This window comes from Triplophysa rosa, linkage group LG11, assembly GCF_024868665.1.
Source record: "Triplophysa rosa linkage group LG11, Trosa_1v2, whole genome shotgun sequence".
Lineage (NCBI taxonomy): Eukaryota > Metazoa > Chordata > Actinopteri > Cypriniformes > Nemacheilidae > Triplophysa > Triplophysa rosa.
The window spans coordinates 19,410,210-19,430,648 of record NC_079900.1 but is presented as its reverse complement, the minus strand read 5'-3'; the positions used below and the strand labels follow the sequence as shown (position 1 = coordinate 19,430,648).

General features: G+C 38.9%; 2 protein-coding genes across 9 annotated transcripts; both read right to left on the bottom strand.

Annotated features, from left to right (window-relative positions):
- Positions 1 to 481: 481 nt before the first annotated feature.
- On the bottom strand, positions 482 to 15,590 carry dnmt1 (DNA (cytosine-5-)-methyltransferase 1). Of its 4 annotated transcripts, none has more exons than XM_057346212.1 (35): positions 15,383 to 15,590; positions 14,664 to 14,706; positions 11,338 to 11,445; positions 11,037 to 11,265; positions 10,858 to 10,930; positions 10,667 to 10,751; positions 10,550 to 10,587; positions 10,412 to 10,466; positions 10,235 to 10,318; positions 9,965 to 10,074; positions 9,772 to 9,890; positions 9,572 to 9,664; positions 9,339 to 9,490; positions 7,277 to 7,464; positions 6,697 to 6,711; positions 6,100 to 6,280; positions 5,922 to 6,019; positions 5,299 to 5,452; positions 5,106 to 5,221; positions 4,713 to 4,911; positions 4,475 to 4,608; positions 4,108 to 4,287; positions 3,788 to 4,012; positions 3,441 to 3,633; positions 3,234 to 3,318; positions 3,018 to 3,155; positions 2,650 to 2,932; positions 2,410 to 2,551; positions 2,167 to 2,333; positions 1,883 to 2,060; positions 1,597 to 1,792; positions 1,346 to 1,512; positions 1,119 to 1,235; positions 942 to 1,032; positions 482 to 857 (listed from the first exon to the last, which is right to left on the bottom strand). In XM_057346212.1, exons 1-35 carry the CDS (start codon positions 15,427 to 15,429, stop codon positions 820 to 822), a joined length of 4,521 nt encoding a protein of 1,506 aa, XP_057202195.1. In that variant the 5' UTR covers positions 15,430 to 15,590; the 3' UTR covers positions 482 to 819. The 4 variants fall into 4 exon arrangements, with proteins under 4 accessions (XP_057202195.1, XP_057202196.1, XP_057202197.1 ...); XM_057346213.1 differs by having other exon boundaries at positions 1,346 to 1,509; XM_057346214.1 differs by lacking the exon at positions 6,697 to 6,711.
- Positions 15,591 to 16,352: 762 nt separating this feature from the next.
- On the bottom strand, positions 16,353 to 19,672 carry LOC130561989 (ribonuclease inhibitor-like). Of its 5 annotated transcripts, XM_057346719.1 has the most exons (5): positions 19,571 to 19,642; positions 19,369 to 19,420; positions 19,087 to 19,188; positions 17,076 to 17,249; positions 16,353 to 16,728 (listed from the first exon to the last, which is right to left on the bottom strand). In XM_057346719.1, exons 3-5 carry the CDS (start codon positions 19,140 to 19,142, stop codon positions 16,614 to 16,616), a joined length of 345 nt encoding a protein of 114 aa, XP_057202702.1. In that variant the 5' UTR covers positions 19,143 to 19,188; positions 19,369 to 19,420; positions 19,571 to 19,642; the 3' UTR covers positions 16,353 to 16,613. The 5 variants fall into 5 exon arrangements, with proteins under 5 accessions (XP_057202702.1, XP_057202703.1, XP_057202701.1 ...); XM_057346720.1 differs by lacking the exon at positions 19,369 to 19,420 and having other exon boundaries at positions 19,571 to 19,672; XM_057346718.1 differs by having other exon boundaries at positions 18,589 to 19,188; positions 19,369 to 19,649.
- Between the last annotated feature and the right edge of the window lie 767 nt (positions 19,673 to 20,439).

Genomic DNA, 20,439 nt, shown 5'->3' with positions numbered 1-20,439 from the left:
CCCTGAGCCATTGAATGAAAGTTACTATATATTTCAAGTTCAAAGTCTAGCAAATTGTAAACTGGCTGAGAAGGACTTTTGTCATGTAAAGGTCAAAGGCTGTTCTAGGTTATTTTTAATGTAACATTTGTACAGTGTCTTCCTGCAGTTATTTTGCAGTCTGGTCAAACCCTGAAATCACCATATACAAATTACAGTCTGCATTCTAAAATAAAATAAGTTGGTACCAAGTGTGCATGATGTGCAGTTTACAATTTGCTCATTTCAACCAAGCCCATTTGCTTTATCCTAAATGTCCTTTTACTTTGAATCCACAAGCGTTAGATTGTTAAAGACTAACAGAGTGGTATGAATATCAGGTGGAGCAAATAAAATCCAAACAGTGATTAAGCTTTTAAAATATCAGAATAACTGCAAATCAGATGCCATGCGTTCAGAAACTACAACACAATAAACCAATAAAAACAAGACATTTCTTTTATGGCTATTTATTAGATCTTTAGAGGGAAAAAAAATTAAACAGAAGAATACAAGTCAATTACAAAGCAGTTAAACCATTTAATAAGAGCTTTATTTGAAATATTACAACATATAAAAACTACATAGAATTTACACCTCTTAATGGATATTGCAAAGACATGGTTAAAAATCACATTTAAAAACAGATAAACATCACATAAATGGCACTGCACAGACTGTCCATAAAAACGCCACTGAAGTGGCTGGGCTCCAAAACAGCACATGAATCATAGAATGAATTTAACAAGTCATTGCTCAAGCAAAACGCTAGATTTTGTGGCTTTGTGGAACAAGATGGCTTCAATCACAAACCTCCATCTTCTCCTGCTTCACAGACTCTTGAGACACAAAAACATCAAGACATTAAGCTTAGTCAAAACACAGGTTGAATGTGCTGTAAGGACAGTTGAAAAAAAAACTACCTGTAGCATTTTCTCTCATCCTCTCAAGGACACATTTCTTGATTTCCAGTCCAATGGCTTTGGAGAGGGGTGGAGGCACAGCATTCCCAACCTGTATACAAGAACAAACTGGTATTGCACAAACTGGTGGCTTACAACCCAAATGCAAGTAAAGAAAGGAATGCTTAGGCACCATACCTGTCTGTGTTTGTCTAGAACGTTGCCAAAGAATCGATACGTGTCTGGGAAGCCCTGGGAGCGAGCGCATTCCCTGACACTCACCACACGGTGCTGTTCAGGGTGCAACACACGTCCCTGACAAAACAAAGGTGTTAAGGCTTAATATAATACAACTTGGTAAATAGAAAAGAACCAATGCTTCCCCCTGGTTAGTGCATAATGTAAATATTCGGGTGTGCGAATACCTGTTTTCCCATAGGCTCGGGATTGGTAACTGTAGTGCTGAAGAAACCGTCCCATTCCAGTCGTCCATACAGGCCCGCCCAGTGGTTGTGGCGATTACCCGTGTGAGGCAGACACCAGGGAATAAGAGTGTTAAATTGTCTGTCTGCAGGGTCACATGGTTTTCCTGCTGTGGAGATGGCACAGTGGTTAGTTTCAAAAACAGAAATGTCAAAGTTGATGCAGAATAAGTAAATGATTCTATAAAACATACCTTCAGCACAGGAACACACTCCTTTCAGAGCACCAGTGCCACTGCGCCCATTCTTCTTGTCGGAGTGGGAGTAACGAAGCTTTTTAGTGGAAGTGCCATCCTGCAACCGCACCTCGATGTTAGGCAGATCTCTCCAATCAGAACCAGGAGCCAGGGGAATGTGACGCATACGGGCAGCCACCAAGGCACTCATGTCCTAGAGCATCACAAAGACTTTGTGAAAACTATGCATTGGAGGGTTTCTTTTTTTAGAGATATGCTCAAGCGAAGGCACTCAAATACTGACCTTACAAATGTGGTCCCTGAGGATGGGCTGGTACTGTGAGCCACGAATGTGTCTCTGGAACCAGGACTGTGGCTCACCGTTATACGAGATCTCAAGAGCAGCGGCTCCATTACGGATTTCTGGAAGGTCAGACATGGTGTCCCGTACCGTGATTGTGCGATAAACACCACCGTTTCCACTGGGAAAAAGCCAGGTAATAAATACGTTTTCAGACATCAGAGAGAATAAAAACACCCAATCACAGCCACTAAAAACAACACCCAATCAAATCTACTAAGGCTTACCGGGTGACATTGCTGAAGTATTTCTTCTCATCAACCACCACACTGAGAGAGCATGCCCGTGGGGCAAACACATGCAGTGGTTCAGGGTAGCGAGGAAGCTTTTCACCGGGCGCAGCAGCCAGGATGATCGCCCTGCGTCTTGTCTGGGCCACCCCATACTGCCCTGCCTGAAGTAGTACATCAAGAGCTTTTAGAGGTATCGCTACATGTCTCTTGTAAAACAAAACATGGAAGTGTTCTTGCCTGAAGCACACCAAATGTGCACTGGTATCCCATGCGCACCAGACAGCGCAACGTGAGCTTCAGGACCATGGAGCGCTTGAATGACACAAAGTTCCTCACATTCTCCAGTAGGAAGTACTTGGGTCTGTAGTAGTCACAATAACTACAAAGGCAGGAAATTTTTTTTTTTTAAATGTATGAACAAACTACTCAGCCACAGCATTAGCAGATACAACACTACAATATTCCTGTTCCTCTGACCTCAGATAAGAGACGACCAAAGAGTTCTTGAACTTAGAGTACGTGCGAGAATTAAAGCGGTTCATTCCACTGAAGCCTTGGCAGGGTGGTCCACCGCAGAGCATCTCTACGTCACCCTTCTGTGGCAGCTTCTGTCCAAGAGAGTTGGTCTTCTCTCCAGACATCACTAACTTCAACAGGACGTTGCAATCCTCTGTGAATACTGTGGTGCCAGGGTTGTTCAACCTGAAGGCCTGAGCAGCAGGGTCCCACATCTCAATGGCCCAATGAGTCTCAGAGATACCTAGCGATGATAGAGCAGAAATGACTTGCTTGGCAAAACACATGACAGCAGAATTACCGTTAACAGGGGTTAGGTTAATATCTACCTGCTTGATGGAAACCTTCAGACAGACCACCACAACCAGAGAACACATCCAGTGTGCGCAGTTTGGGGACCGTAGGCTCTTGCGGCTCCACATCCTGTGACTCCTGGGAGGCAGCTTTCCCCTTCCCCTTCCCTTTACCTGCAGAGAGACAGCGCTGTAACGTCACAAACACACCTGCACAGAGACCAAGCGACCCTAATACTTCAACACCATTACCTTTTCCTTTCCCTTTACCTTTATTCACAGCTGATCGGGCATGATTGGGAGGATCCTCAAAGCTCTTGGTCTTCGAATTGTAAGCCTAAGGAAAAAGTACATGAGATTGAATAGTCTCCTACTAGAACCTGATATTTGCAAGCACCACTGCTCAGTGACAATGCCACACTTCCAAGTAATTTGTCTTCATACAACATTTATCATCACCTCCAGGAAATAAAAGCAATCAGGTCCTCTTTTAGAATAGTCCTGCACGCTTTCTACAAGGTCTTCTGCGTACTCCACAAGACAGCGTCCCTGCACCTCAGACATGTTCACAGTCACTTCCTCATCGCTCCAGTACAGCTGGTTTATGTCAGAGTGATAAGCACCCTTTGGCCCTTTATGAGTGTTCTCTGGTCTGAAAGAGAGTTATTGTGAGAACACAGGTCAGTGCTGCCTTAGCCTTCTAGTAGAGCACATAGCAAAAATTTCAGCTCCCTGGAGAACAAAACCTGATAAAACACAGATGCCTTCATAGATGCCCAAGATTAGTCTATGAAGTAAGAAGTCACCTGTAAAATTTATAGAGGCGCAACTTGATCTCAGTTGTGTCTGGCTTTCCATTGCTCCGCTTGCTGCAGAAAATTTCTTTGATGCGTCCGATGCGGAAGGGCTCTGGCGCATCCAGGTTGGATCCCTTGATATAGTCTGAGGATTTCCTGTAGTATTCTGGGTAAAGATCTTCATCAACATCATCCTTCCTGTGAGAACGCTTCACAGGGCTCGCTACCTTAATCCTACAAGTGAGAAAAACGTAATTTAATAAAACCTTCAGCAGTTTGCAAAGCGCATCTAAACTTAACGCACATACAAGGCAGCAAAAAGAAATTACCCAAAATTAAAGGCATCAGGTGGTAGATAGACACTGTCTCCTACTCTGAACTGCTCTCCCTTCACAGTTGCCAATGCATAGAAGACTTTAGTACCCCTCTCCTCATCCTTCAAAAGTTCAAAGACTTGAGGTGTGTCCTGAACATGTTGTTCCTTATGCCTGATGCAGTTGGCACAGAACCTGCCATGACACATTCAATATTAACACACAAAAAACATGAAAGGCAATTAAGATGTTTTGACATGACAACCCTTAAGACACAATGTGTTATCACTAGACATTTTCATTCCAAATTCTTCAGAAAAATGTTAGATTGTTGAAAATGGTTGTAAAAAAATAGGCCAGGGTTTTACAACTCGCAACTCACTTGTACTTGCCGTCCTCAGACAGCATGACCTTGGGAGGCATTTCAAAGCGAGCACAACCAGGCTCATACCAAAGCTGGTAAAAGAAACTTTTGCCATCATCCTCAATCACTTTAATGTCGTCAATCATTCCACCCTGAAAGCATGAAAACACTTCAACATCCAAGCCATTTCAATTCTTTACAGACTGTTTTCTACAAAGCAGATATGTAAATACAGACTAAATGTAAGCAACCGTACCTCCATGAACCAGTTTTCAGATGGAGCTTTGTAAAGGACGTCGACCCTGCCTTGGACAAAACTCAGCTGCATGTCTTCACAATCATCCACAAGGAAGAGCTCCAGAGGATCAGAGGATTCTCCAAGAACTGTATCTGTGCCACGGCAAAACCAGTGAGCATGAAACATTTTCTCGCCATCCTCCCATAGTGCTGTAATCCTACAAATGTGAGAAAATTGTTTAGCAACGAAGGCATACATGGCATTAATAGAAATGTGTTCAGGTGGGCCTTAAAAACAAAGGCTTATATATATCCTGGACACAGGAGGGCAAAACAAAAGGGTTTTAACATTAGGTTTGGGCCAAAAGAGCAGTCTATGAAAATTCACCACAACAAAGATTAAAGGGATTACCTGGCCAAGTAGAGGGGATGGGATGGGTCAGCAGGGCTAACAGAGACACAGTCTCCCACCTCCACCACCTCATTCTCCACACGCACCTTCATGTAATACCGCTTCCTTCCCTCGGTCTGCAAAAACCAAATCAATAGCATCAATCCTGAACATGGACATGCAGCCTTTCATTGAGAGAGAAAAGTGTACATACCTTGATGGGCTCTCCCACCCAGCTGAGCTTGTTCTTGGTCTGCTTTTTATTCTTGGTCTTTGACGTTTTCTTGGTGTCTTTAAGAAGTGGCAAGACATCATCCTCATCGATATTCTCATCGTCCTCAGCTTCCTTCACTGCCATGTTGGGACATCTGTGCAAAGGACAAGACAAACATTAAGCTTCAACAGAGATCAAGCATAAAAACACTGGATAAAGATACTGGGAGAAATTAAGAGGCAGTTTCCCCACTCTCTCAGTAAAACAGACGGCAGACAAAGAGATTTCCCTAACTTATGGGAAAAAAAGCAGACTGACAAAGCTAAGCACTAAACACGAAGAAACAAAATTAAAGCCATTTTAACAAAAAAAGATGACAATCACTTGTCGCTTCAGTCACCAGTAGGTTACAGAAAACGAAATGGCAATACTATGCATTCTCACATTTACACATCAATAAGAATCAGAACGAGGGGAAAATCAGAAAAAGAAAGGTTTTCAAATGCAGGTCATGTTTAGAAAGTAAACATAAAATGCAGCAAAATAGATGCAAGTAGAAGATAAACAAGTTTCAGAAGTGACGTTCAACAGATTAGACCAACATGGCTTCAGTGAAGCATTACCTCCTCTTCTGACAGGCCTGTTTGGTTCTGCCACTGCCTCCAAACTTGATCATGTCTTGACAGGCTGAACACTTGCCACAGTCTGGAGCTTGACAAACCTTCAAAACATAAGCACATTTAGTGCATCACTCCAACCATTATGCATTACTGCTTCAACCGAGGCATTTTGGCAGCTTACCTCACAGACACCACAGCGCTGTCTCTTGATTCCTCCCTCCTTACTGTTTTGGTCGATCTGATCAGAGAAGAAGGTGTCAAAGATCTGGTAAACCAGTTTGGTGGTGGTGGCTTTAGTGGGACCCTTGATGTCCTTTTCAATCTTTGTGGGATGACGTATGGACTGTCTCCTGGCAGCTCTCCTGAAGACCAAAACACAGTCATGCATCTCATGCCACATTGACAGAGTAACAGCCACACTGAAATGGAGCCATGCATGTATTATGAGCATGGTCACAGAATTATGGATTGACAGTTTGTCAAGGCGGGGTGATGCAATTTAAACCAATCTGCAGAAACAAAGATTAATTACATAGAGTTCTTTCAGATGCTTTTTATAGTTTCTCCCAATGTGCTGCTTGTAAATTCAAACAATGGGAACCCAAACGAACATCTGTTATCCAGAGCTACGAAAGTCATGGAAAATGTTCTCATCACCCACACCTTTCTGCCAGTCATGTATTGTGCCACTAACACAAGTTTAAACACAGCTTACTGCAGTTAAGTTTAAAGAATAAGAAAAGCCATAAACTCTGCAGAAATGCCAGGTTTTACATACCAGTACAGCTGCCTGCTGCGTTGTGAAAGGTTAAAAGAACATTAGAAACACGAGTACACCAGTGACCATAATAGACGTTTTGTAAGGATATAGAGGTTCACCAAGTGGTACAGTTTGAACAATCCTGACAAGAGCCGATAAGGGCAAGAATGAAGTGGTCCACTGATAGATAGTGTGCATTTTGAGATTCAACATTGGCTGATGATAATCCATGTTTGGCCAATTTAATGTTGGCATAATCAAATTGGCATAGGACAATGTCTACATTGAAACATTGCGATGGACGATGACATCGCCCTGCGGCATTACAAAGTGAGGCACGTCTTTTATACAACACAGGTGCAAACTGTGCGTCCTCTTTATACAGCGCGAGCTTATATGCCCCTTAGTCTTGTTCATGTTTATGACGTAATTTGCAGCTCAGAGCAGCGAGTCACGTGACAAAAGTGAAACATTTGTTGGAATCACGATGGCATTGTCTATCGGCCCAACCCTAGTTTATGGTCTTCACATTTTTGCTGGGCTCCAACCACAGAAATTTAAGTAGTGATTGGTCCAGATGCTAACCAGCAAAACTCACCTCTTGCCCAAAGTGACACCTGCCAGCTTGATCAAGTCTCGCATGCATGGAGTAACAATAATGGGCTGCTCATCAGAGTCTCCGGCCTCATCGTAACTCTCCACCTGCTCCACCACAAACTGGGCGTGACGCAGGAGCGTGTCTTCAGTGAAGCGGTTGAAGTTCAGCCCAGCAGGAGGAACGGTCGTCTAAGACACAGAGCAGTAGGTCAGAAGTGCTAACATGAAACTGAAAACAATGAAGTTGTACACTCCTGTAGGGCTGCAACAACACGTCGACGTCGTCGATTACGTCGACTACTAAAATACGTGAGTGAAATGCGTCGAAGCGTAGTATTATTTACGTTTATCTGCTGTAATAGCAGATTCTGTTCCCGGGCGTGTGTAAGTTAATCAGCAGAACAAGAGAAAGCATAATACACCCGACAAACAGCGATCGAGAGCCTCGGACGCAGTAAGTTAGTGAATGGACGGAGGAATTCCCCCTAACATTAAGTTACCCCCGAAATGGGATCATCACAGCATGGACAAGACATCACAAACGGACGGAGAGGGGAACGTAGATGAACGTAGTGTATGTGAACCTTTGCAGATTGTGACCCTGCTTAAATTACTCTTAAACTTCAAAAAGGACTGACTATCATGAAACCACCAATGCACTTTTTATGTCATTCGATAGCTTTATGCGAGGAATAAACCAATATAGCATAATTAAGAAACTCTGACCTCCGCTGGTGCAGTCTGTCAATCTCCAGTCAGCATGCGTGTGTACGGTGACGGTCAGGACGCTACTCTTTCCAACATGTTCCAATGTTTTCATTATTCTTCATAATGACAAGATGATAGTCTATGGTTTTGTTTAAAATGTATTTTGCTAGAGACTGAGTTAACGTTACTCGCTGAGTATAGCTTAGTTTATTAGAAGCACTGGAAACGGTCTGAATATGTTGCGTCTTCATACGAAATAACTCTTTAAACCTCTGATTTAACTGTATACTGTCGGATTGATGCAATGCACTATGTGTTAAACATGTAACATATCATCTCTTCTCGTTGTGTTCTAACTATTATTTACTTTGGGGAGCAAAATGATCCCCGGGACTTCAGAAGGAGTAGGTGCTTTAAGCGCATCATTGTGCGTCCGGGATGCGCATAACTGTAAATAACGAAGCGAATGCATTAAGCGCATCATTCTGAGTTCTGGGTGCGCGGGCTCGCTTTAACGCCACTCTGCATTACAGTCTTTTATTCGGTGATAGTTTTGTACAATAAACAGAGATAGATAGTAGTATTTTACTTTTACTCAATTACATTACGAGTCCCAAAGTCAGACATCAGAAGACTACAGAGGACGGTTGGGACTGCTGAGAAGATCATTGGTGCTCCCCTGCCCACCCTCCAAGAACTGTATACATCCAGAGTGAGGAAAGGGCTCAGAAAATCACACTGGACCTCTCACATCCAAGCCATCATCTCTTCACAATGCTGCCGTCTGGTCGGCGCTACAGAGCACAGAGCACCAAAACCAGACACAAAAACAGCTTCTTCCCTCGAGCCATCTACCTCTTGAACAGTTAAATGTTTTTACACACCGTGCAATTAATAACTCTGTGCAATAATAATTAAGTGCAATATTAATTATATCCTCCAGATAATACACTCTGTAAATTATATTATATTAAATTATATTTCATTCATTCTGCTGTATATAGGATATACCTTGTACTACAATAGTCTATTCTTATTTTTTACTTGTACATATTTACATACATGCATAGCTTTACACTCTCTATATCTTTATCTTTAGACAGTGATTTTAATGTAAACACGGATTAAAATGTTAAAACAACAATATTTATTTATAAGACGTAGTGGAGTAAAAAGTATGATTTGCTTTATAATGTAAGAAAATACTAGAACTTATTGTTTATTTGCAAAGTTTGCCAAAGTATTAATAAGGTAATCCAAAAAATCTTTATTAGATTAATAAAAAATAATAATCGTTAGATTAGTCGACAATTAAAATAATCGTTAGTTGCAGCCCTACACTCCTGTGACCTTACCTCAATTTTGTTTAGCAGGTCCTCATATGTGGCATCCTGGTTCTTCTGTAGAAATTCAACCACAATCTTGCTCATGTAGATCTTCTCTTGCATCAAAGCAAAAATGGCAGAATACTCCTCACTGGGGTCCATTAGGATGTAGTCAGCAAAGGCTGTGTGAAGCCATAAGACAGATCAAATCGTCATTCAGAGTAAAAACCAGACTGAAGAAGATTTGGTTAGGAAAATGTTACCTGTAGTGAAGCCAATTAAAGCTTTCTCCCCGCCATCAAAACCAGTGATCCACCATGCATTAATGGGTCCAAGCTTTTTGGCAGGAACACCACCTAGAGATGATAAAACAAACATTTATCTAACCAGCTAAAACATAAGACATCAAGTTGCTTAAAGAACAAAACCAAATCTGACCAAAGTCATTAACAACCAAACATACCATCCATGCATGGGTTGTCATCATAGATGGGCTTAACCGCACAACTGAAGTACAGTTCCACATTTTTCTCGATGAGGCCAGAGTCAAACGGACACAGGTGCCCACGCTTGTCGTAAACACTGTGAACAAGAATCATAATTACAATGGCAGGACTAAAAAAACTGACCACAGTTTAAGACTTTACCACAAATACCTGAAGTTTGTTATCTTGTGCTGGGGCAGGTCTTCATAACTCTCAAAACCATCTTCATTCGCATCAAAGAGGGAGAGACGTTCATCGGTCAACATCTCTGGTTCATCCAGCTACAAAATTAAATGACACATATTAAAGCGCTCCAAGCACAAAACTTGACCACCATTTAAAACAAGAAATAGCTACAGTATGGGGTAAGTAAAGTTATTTTTACACATTTCTTAAATTATAGTTTTCATAGCAACACTATATTAGGTTAAAAAAACTCACTGCATCATCAGGATCTCCTTGGAAGAACTTAAGGTCTGAATCATCCAGATACTGCCGGCAGTCAGGACACTTTGGTGGAGGCGTCTAAAGTGTTTAATTGGCAAGGATTAATTTGAGGCATTACAATTAAGGCAGTAGGAGGACAAGTGAGGAACCAAATGTGTGGGGGGGCGTTACCTTGGCAGTAGACACAGGCTTCACCTTCCCATTAGTAGAGTTCTCAGTGACAGGACTGTAAGAGAGAACAGACAACACATGAATTACCAACCCAATTTAACACATGAGAAAAGCTGGATTGTACAACATGCGACTCACTCTTCAGTCTCCGTTTTCAAGCGCTTCTCCTCGTGGACCTTAACAAAAACATTAAAGTGTTACTTCCACATACATTTTGCCATTTAAAGAACATTGAACATCTGCGAAATGCCTAACGTTTTCTGTAACATCTTCCTCAGTTTTCTCTTCTTTATTCTCATGTGTGGTTTCGACAATAAGATCATCAGACTTGCGTTTTGGGCTATTGGATGGAAGAGAAAAAAAATTAAGTGACAGCACCTTAATAAAAAAGCACAATTACTCAAAGATTTACATGAAGGTAATCTAATATTTAAATGTTTACTTACACTCTAGAGAACATGGACAGGATAGTTGGCTGTTTCCCAGAGTTACGTGTAACCCTAGTACTGGCTGGAGATTCTGCAGGCAGAAATGTGCCATTAAAAGAAAGCTATTACACACTTAATAGTCAAGTACAATGTAAAGACACAATAGAGCATAATACGTAATAAATCATGCAACATACTCTTGGGCTCAGCATCTGCTTTACTGCGACGGCCCTTTCCCCTCGGGCCACTAGGAGACTTTACAGCATCTTCCTCCTGACTTTCCATGGCACCCTCCTGCACACCATCGTCTTTATGAGAACCATTTTCAGACAATCCATTTGAGTGTCCATTCTGTTCGGCTCCATCCTCCTTGCCAACTCCCAGAGCTTTCTTCAGCACTGCCTTCACCTCTGACGTGTAAACCTCCTAAACAAAAGCAGACTACTGTTGGAGCGAGTCACATCTAGAGGTGAATGCACATCGGTATATGCAACTCACAGTGGTCAGCTCAGAGCTCTTTAATTTGTCCTCAAGGATTTTGAGCTGGTCCTGAGTATCAGCGAGCAGGAACTCCTGCAGTAACCTGAGCTTATCCTTTACACACTCCTGGGCAATGTCATTAATAGAAATATTAACATTGGCGTGTTAACAGAAATATTAATGCAGTCAAGTCAACTATATTAAAGTATAAAGTGTAAAACTATTAACACTTTACGCTGGCAAATAGCAACACATTCTACATTTATTTAAAGGGAAAGTTCACCCAAAAGTAAAAATTCTGTCATCAATTACTCACCCTCAGATTGTATCAAACCTGTGTATACACATTTCTTTGTTCTGCTGAACACAAAGATAGATATTTGGAATAGTGTTCATTTCATTGACGAAACATTTGTCAACAGCTATTTTCCCAGGACAAAGACAACACAATGACGAGACAAAAAGTAAGGCCATGAAATGACAACAGACTTTATCAGCACACAATGTCGTTGACGAAAAATGATGAGTAAAATGTAGTTATAAAATATAAACTTACCCAAAATCTAGTCTAAAAATATTGAAGATAATATTTTAAGATTTTTCTGCTGTACAAGCGTTCATGTTTGCAGTCACCAGATGACAGGAGTTCAGATACCCCAAACAGGGATGAAAGGTTAGGGTCAGTGGGTGACCTAATTTCTGCAATCTGGCAACCATACGCCAATGCTCTCACTGTGGAAACGCCGTTGAGTATCTCAAGTCAATTTGCGGGAGAACTTACGGGCAAGGTTGGAGGTCTATGAATAGGCCTATGCAGGGGTTAAATTGGGATTTGTTATGTGCCAGGGCTCTGTGGGGGATTTAAAGGGGTGCGTATACGAAGCTTATAATATATAACCTTTCTGTAAGCCTGTGCTCTTTCCTTGTATCAATATTAAATATCTTCATTTATTAATGTCCACAGAATTGTATGAATGACCTGTGTATTTCCAGTACTTCTCTGTCAAAACGTCATACAACATTCACAATGATTGAGATGACCCATTAACTTGTGCATCGCTTCTGCCAAACACACCATGACAAACCACTCTAAATGCTTGAATTTGATTAAAATGACATCCTTTGGAAGTCAAGCCTCTCTTCACAAACGTGAATCGAAACGTTAAAACAACAGTGCACACCAGACGAGAAGCAGCCCCGCGTGTCATGTCTACAACTCGCAAATAGGCAGGGTGCTAGGCGCTGAAGAATGGAAACAAGCTCACGCAGACATACGGTGAGTTCCAAACAGAATAGATCTCCCTCCGAGGGGCCCTTCGAGAAGAAGATACCATACAAACATCACTCCAAATAAAGAGAAAATGACATTGTTTTTATTGCTCCTTTTGCCAAGTGTATTTTAGGGTGTGTTCATACAGTATATGCTTTCTAGGGCTGGGCAAAAAAAAAAAAAAACGAAAAATCGATTAATCGTTGTTTTAAACGGATCAATTCAATATCGAGTCTCAAAAGCTGTGAATAGATTTTTTTCTTTCATATTCAAGCAAGCACTGAACATTCATTTACGTTAATGTTATTGCTACTACTATCCACTAGATGTCCCTTTTCTTTTTACAACGAGTGGATGTTACAACAGGGAGTATCCTTCATTCATTGCTTAACATGGGATCCGGGTGTGTCCTCGAATTTAACATCACCTTCATATAAAAGGCAGCGGTTCACATGATTGCAGCCTCTATTTATAGCCATTTTTGTGAAATTTTGTTTGTTATACTGCATCCCAAATTTAAAATAACTGTTCAGTTTCAATATACCCAAGTGTTTTAAAGTTTAATAAACAGGTTTGTGGCTCTTCATTTCATTTTTTAATTCACCACTGTAATGTGATATTTACTGATCTTTTTTAGAAATGTCGATAGGATTTGTATTAAATCTATACCCAGATAGCAAGCAACCATTGAATCAATGTTAAAAAAAATTAATTTGTCAATGTTAATTGCGTTGAATCAACATCACTTTTACACCTGCAATTTATGTTGAAAAAAAATTGAAATTTCAACAAATCACCATTATATTAACTCTTATATCTTAATGTTAAGTTTTCTTTAACTGGTCATGTTTAAAAGTAAACTTTTCAAAACATCTCTCTCTCTATCAATGTATAAGTGTTTTATTAAAGCACTACTGTAAACATTGAAAGTGGTAAGAGAGTTGCCTGATCACAATAATGGCGATGTGTTTAAATTTCTAAAAAATGTCTACATTAATTGCAGGTGCAAAAGTGATATTGATTCAATGGTTGCTATCTATCTGGGTAATCACAGACTCGAATCGACTCGAGAGCTTGTGAATCAGAACATCAGAATCGATACCCAGCCCTAATGCTTTCCTGTTGCTCAGTGGTTAGAGCATGGCGCTAGCAACACCAAGGTCGTGCGTTCGATCACAGGGGATGCACATACTTAGAGAAAAAAAAAATAGTATAGTATAATGCAATGAAAGTCGCTTTGGATAAAAGCGTCTGCCAAATGCATAAATGTGAATATGCCATGGTTGGTTCGATTAAAATGATTGCGATTGCTCTGTTAGTGCGGTCGGTCAGCCTATGGGCCCCAGCCCAATTTAACCTCATCAAACCATTGTGAAAAATACTTAGAAGCTAGATGAACTTGAATTAACTATGCACAGGATTTGACATTCTATTGATTTGTGCTTATTGGTAAAAGAGATGCATAAAGAAATATAAAAAAATTCTCAAAATGTCAACAATCACTGAGATTTAATTTTTGGCAAAACAACAATTTTTATTATTTTATCCATTATACAGCATGACAAAAATGTGACTGCATTTTCATCTCGTTTTAATCAATACAAACGTGTAGACATATAGTCAACTTAAAAAAAAGACAAGGATGACTAAATAAGATAAAAACAAAAGTATATTTGTCGTGGGACTAAAACTAATACTAAAATAAAAGATAACTGAGAAAATTAACACTAATTTGGAAGAATGTCAGTATCCAAACAGATCTCATTCCCCATTTACTGCAATAGTAGGAAAATAAATACTATGGGAGTCAATGGGGGGTGAGATCTGTTTGGTTTCTGACATTGTTCTGCTAAACACAAAGGAAGCTATTAGGAATAAAGAGATTTATACAAGTTTTGGAACAAGCTGAGGGCGAGTAATGACAGAATTTTCATTTTTGGGTGAACTATCCCTTTAACATGCAGTTGAGAATGTTTAGGCATAAATCACTGACAACGTATGACAATTTTATGTGCACATTTATTTACAATGTTTATAAAAATTCCGAAAGGCTGCAAGAAAAACAAAGGTTCACCTCATCTGTCAAGCGGTCTCCCCCTTCATCCAGTACCTGAAGCCTAAAAAACAAACAAACAAACAAACAAAAAAAGAGGCACATCTCAACCCAAAACGACACAATTTTTAAACTTCTAGTACGTTCCACTGAAATTTTTAAGGTAATATTTGGTCCTGAAACAGCGTCTGTACCATCACTGATGCTAGCGTGCACGCTCGAACGCGGACTTCATTATCAAGCATTATGAAGTCACATTACTACTCGTGTTTGTTGCTGACGCTAACGTTGACCATCAATACAAATGTAATTGTGTAAGATACAGAATTAATAGTGTATGATGACTGATGAGAGTGAACGCAGTGACTGAGCAGGAGGCGTGCACGGCTTCCCTCGGACACATGAGTAATTGGCGCCAAATGAAGCAAGACTGACACATGCGAGTCGCTTCACATTTCCCGCAAAAAACAACAACAACAACAAACAAACAACCACTGCCTTATTTTACACACCACCCGCGGGGTGATGGCGGACAGGGCATTTGTAGCACGGCTAAATGCTAACGAGAGTATCCGAAATGTTTTTGAAACAAGTCGATTCTTGCAAACAACACTCAATTCAGTCGCGATTACGTGACGTACAAGCAATGTATAGGTATTCACGCGCACGGCACGTGAACAAACAATAACGTTACATTACGTTCTGTTATAGTTGCAGGGGGGGTAAATACAACACCCTACCGTTCCTTGACATCCTCTGGCAGAGACAAAGAGGTCCTGGTAGGCATTTCAAGTTAGAGCAAATAAAATGACTATTTAAAAATACGTTTTAAAACGACAACTGATAAAAGATCTGACAGTGCCAACAGCAGCGCGCACTGACGGGGCTCAACGGGATTTATGGGTTCAGGTTGTCGCTAGCAGCTGGTAACACGCGCGGGCCCCTTTTTCGCGCGGAAACGCGGGTAAACTAGACGCTACCATTAGTTTAAAGGTGGGGGTGAAAAGTAGTAGGGAAGTTTTTTGCTTTTGTTTTGGCTACAAGTCACTCAAAGATTATTTTGTGAGTACGAGACTAATGCTTATATTAGGTAACATATATAACAGAAATCGGGAAAGTTTTTAATCCTAGGCTGTTTTGAAAGATTAATTGTATGTTTCCAACCCGTCTGACGCACAGATACAAACAGTGTGGGTTGTACCACATTTCTATTTGACTTAGGGGAGCAAAATGAGCTCTTCCTTCAAAATGAACTCTTCCATTGTAAACATTTGATGGTTTGTATGCCAACCACAATTAAAAGGGGAATATTAATGGTGACGAGAACACGTCTAACAATTGATAAATTAGTATTGCGTTCATATGTTTACAATGATTAAATACGTTTAAATGCAGTATTTAGATTAAATAAAATATAACATAACTAAATTTTTACAATTGTATTATTTTATACAGCTATTTTAAATTAAAAAATAGCTTGGTATCACTTAAAAGCAAAGTTCCACCAATCAGAAGCAGCGGAGTCAAAGGTCAAGGGGGGTCACCTTTCAGATATGATCTTCAGAGCAGATAAAATCACAATCTTTGAAAAACGGTAAACTGATCTGTATAAAACCTGTCCATGTACACGTTTATGAAATAAAGAATACAAAAGATGTATTCACATTATTATAAACTATTTATTTTAAAAATATGATAAACGGTGGCAAATAAGATAAACAACAGTGAATAAGAGAAGCTTTACAACTTAAAAAAAACTTTTTAGCTGTCAAAAATGAAGAACAAGGATATAAAAATCACAATTCATTAACATTACAGTGTATAATACATACATACAATAGCCTATACCATACACAATATATACAATCAATAAAATCATTCAGCTGTAACCAAAAATAGATAACAACTTGAATAAAACTCATATTTTTTATGTCTTCATGTCGGTTTTAATAAGGATCAGTTTTTCACTTTCTAGTGTTTCAGATTATTCCCTGAGAAGGACAGATCTTTCAGGTGTGTGGGGTTTGATCTCTGTGCTGAATCGAGAGCAGCACGGCCATCCTCTGTGACATCACAGAAACTCAAACTGTGGAGAATAAAAACACACCCTTCAGTTGAGACACACAGATGCAGATTCTCTGAAAAAAAACACCTAGTGTCATATATTTGGTAAGCACTTGTGTAAACAGGTTAATGTGCAAATATTGACCAATCAGCATATGGGGCTGGAACGGAATTATAATTCCTGATAATTCATGATCGTTATGACTGTCTGTCTGACTGTATGGTGTTATAAGCACAAATAAATAAGTGGTAATAAAATTGATTATATCAATATGGAGTGATACATGAAACTATAACAACTAAAACATTCCTTGCAGGCCTTAAATACTGTACAAACGCTAATGTACTGAATCATTTACACAATCTTACTCGAGTTTCTTCAGTTTACAGTGAGGATTCTCCAGTACAGCAGAGAGCAGCTTCACTCCTGAATCTCCGAGACTATTATGAGACAGATCCAGATCTCTCAGGTGTGAGGGGTTTGATCTCAGAGCGGAGGACAGAGCACCACAACCTTCATCTGTGATATCACAACCACTCAACCTGTAGAGAGAAAAATAAAAAACATGTTTGCTACCATGATGTCAGTAACTGTAATAACTGTAATGTTGTCATAGTCTCAGATCTTTGGTAAAGTGCTCTTGAACTGAAATGGCAGATTATTTTACATTTTAGATAATTTATCTGCACTGTAAAATGAAAAATTTTAATGTTTATTTTTTACAGATTTTCCACATATAATGTACAAACAAATGTCATTTTACTTTTTGTTTTTACAGATTTTTTGTGTTTTTGAAATAAACAGCTGCCAGAAAAATTTCTGGGTTTTTTAAAATATTTTTTTTACAGTGCATGCTTTTATTCACAAATCAGATACTGTTCTGCTTTTGAGGACAGCTGCTGTTTTCAATCTACATCAGTAAAATGAGACTTGTGATACTATTGTGTTAAAAATTATTTTCCTAAAATTAGATAGTTAATATAGTTAACTTATAGTTAATTTTACTCTGTCGTGAACTTTACTTACTAATAAAGCTTACTTGTGATCTTGTTGACACTTAATACATTGCAGATGTGTCTTTGTGTGAACAGATTAAATTTCACTGGTGTAAATGAATAATTCTACAATCATATGAATTTCTCATCATCTCTATCATTGAATAAAATGTCCAACTAAAGTTTTATTGAAACGTTATTGGCTACCTGTGACCTTCACTCTTTAGGTTCAATGGCTGTTTAATAGACAGGTCACTCTTCATAGACACACAGCAGGGCCCTTGATCTTGTTGAACTGTTAAAGGGATACTTCACCCAAAAATGAAAATTCTGTCATCATTTACTCACCTTCGAGTTGTTCAAAATCTGTATAAATTTCTTTGTTCTGATGAACACAGAAAGATATTTGGAATAATGCTTATAACTAAACAGGTCTTGCCCCCCATTGACTCCCATAGTAGGGAAAATTACTCTATCTTTTTTTTATTCTGTTGAACACAAAAGAAGACATTTTGAAGAATGTAGGACAACAAACCGTTCTGGGGCACTTTTGACTCCCATTGTATTTTTTCCTACAATGGTAGTCAATAGGGGGCAAAATCTGGGCATTCTTCCAAATATCTTTCTCTGTGTTCATCAGAACAAAAAATGTATACAGATTTGGAACAACTCGAAGGTGAGTAAATGATGACAGAATTCTCATTTTTGGGTGAAGTATCCTTTTAACAGTGTCTGTGTGTGAACAGTTTAAATTTCACAGATGCAGTTGTGAGTTAATAGATTATATTTGTGTAGATGTGCCTCTTAAAAGATGTCCTGTATCATAAGATGAATTTATCATGTCTTTTACAAATCATTGTATAAAATGTTTTGTAAAACGTTATACCTGTGATCTTCACTCTTTAGGTTCAATGGCTGTTTCATAGAGAAGTCACTCTTCATAGACACAAAGCTAGGCCCTGGATCTGATCTCTCTCTCTCTCTCTCTCTCGCTCTCGCTCTCGCTCTCGCTCTCGCTCTCTATATATATATATATATATGAAACTATAAAACAAAACAGATAAATTATTGCTTTTATCAATAAACATTCAGTTGGAACAATACTTCTACAATGTAGAAAACACGTAATTTTACGGAGTTTACAGACTTTTAATTTATTTTTTAAAATACGGGCAACGAACGTAAAATGACAGATAAAGACCGCAAATTGTAATTTTACAGAGAAAACTGTTATTTTACAGTTTATTTCTGGTGCCCTAGTTGCAAGATTTTTTTGTTACAGTTTATTTTTGAAAATACGGTTAAAAAAGATTTTATCATCTCTTTTACAAATTATTGTATAAAATGCCCAACTAAAGGGATATGTTTTATTGAAATGTTATACCTGTGACCTTCACTCTTTAGGTTGAATGGCTGTTTCATAGACAAGTCACTCTTCATAGACACACAGCTGGACGTTGGATCTGACCTCTTCCGCTGAACTAAACTATAAAACAGAACATATTACAGTTCATCCTAGTGAATCAACAAATTACATTCAGTCATCATCATCACGTGTTAGTGTGTGAACATATTAAATTGCTTTAATATGTTGTGTCTCTCTGTGATCAATGCTATGCTTAAAAATACCAATAAAATCCATCTTTTGTACAAAATACATGTATACCTAGGAGCAGGCCTTTCTTCACTCTTGAAGTTCGATGGAAATAATTTCGTTTCTTTGGGGAAAGAGGAAATTGAAAGAGTCTCGCGACACTCGAAAACAATCTGACTGGATTTACCTAACCATAATCCTCCATCTGTAACGTCAGGTAAATACACGAAAACACCTATTTATGATTTTATAAACGATTCGATTCAATCTTTACCTGTTTAAGGTGGTGGTCGATAAACACTAAACATTTGCTTTTGCTTTTCATTCCGTCGCAGTCAGGTGTCTGTGTACACATCAAGAGCAAACAATGAGCAAAATACATGTAGTTTTTCAGCATTTATGGAATGTGGGAATACTTGATTCTCCCAGACATTTAAAGGTATGCGAACAACCGGCTGGCTGTCCAAAATACAATTTAACAAATGCAACTTTTTTATAAAGAGTTGTCAATCATGTCAAATAAAGGGCTTGCTTAAATAATAAAAATGCTGAAATACTCATGAAAAGATATGTACACAGACTGACTCATCCTCACAATTAACACCACCTATATTGTTATCTACATAGATTTTTTTAGTTAATTGATATTTTCTACATTTTGTAAAACAAAAAGTATTGTAGATATAGTTACTTATATAGAATAATGTAGATGATTAGATGTTGTATTTTAGAGTCAGGGTGTCTATAAACAGTCTGACCACAAGGTGGCACTAATGTATAGCAATAGAATTTATAGTTTTTGGAATTTGTGGGTTTTGGATGATTGTATTCTTTCCTGTACGTATTCTGTATATTTATAAAGAATATATATGCAGAGTACATATATATTCTATATGTCCATTCTATATATATATATATATATATATATATACACACATATTTCATGTGTATTGTATTCTATATATTTAATATTTTCAGATTTCTGTGTTTTCCTTTTATTACATGTAAAGATGCTTTGAAACAATGGACAATTGTAAAAAGCGCTATATAAATACATTTGAATAGAACATTGCTGGAGGAGTGGGAGCAAGACTCCAACTGGATGTTTGCAGCTGTTTCAGCATGAATGATGTCACTTCCTGC

Excerpts from the sequence above, each read along its gene's own strand:
- dnmt1 (XM_057346212.1), bottom strand. The coding sequence starts at position 15,429 with ATGCCTACCAGGACCTCTTTGTCTCTGCCAGAGGATGTCAAGGAACG. Across the intron at positions 10,588-10,666 it reads AGGAAGATGTTACAGAAAAC|GTCCACGAGGAGAAGCGCTT; the intron begins GTTAGGCATTTC and ends GTTTTTGTTAAG. Across the intron at positions 2,334-2,409 it reads GCACATTTGGTGTGCTTCAG|GCAGGGCAGTATGGGGTGGC; the intron begins GCAAGAACACTT and ends GTACTACTTCAG.
- LOC130561989 (XM_057346720.1), bottom strand. The coding sequence starts at position 19,142 with ATGAAGAGTGACTTGTCTATGAAACAGCCATTCAACCTAAAGAGTGAA. Across the intron at positions 17,250-19,086 it reads CTAAAGAGTGAAGGTCACAG|GTTGAGTGGTTGTGATATCA; the intron begins GTATAACATTTC and ends TTCTCTCTACAG. Across the intron at positions 16,729-17,075 it reads TGTAAACTGAAGAAACTCGA|TTTGAGTTTCTGTGATGTCA; the intron begins GTAAGATTGTGT and ends TATTCTCCACAG.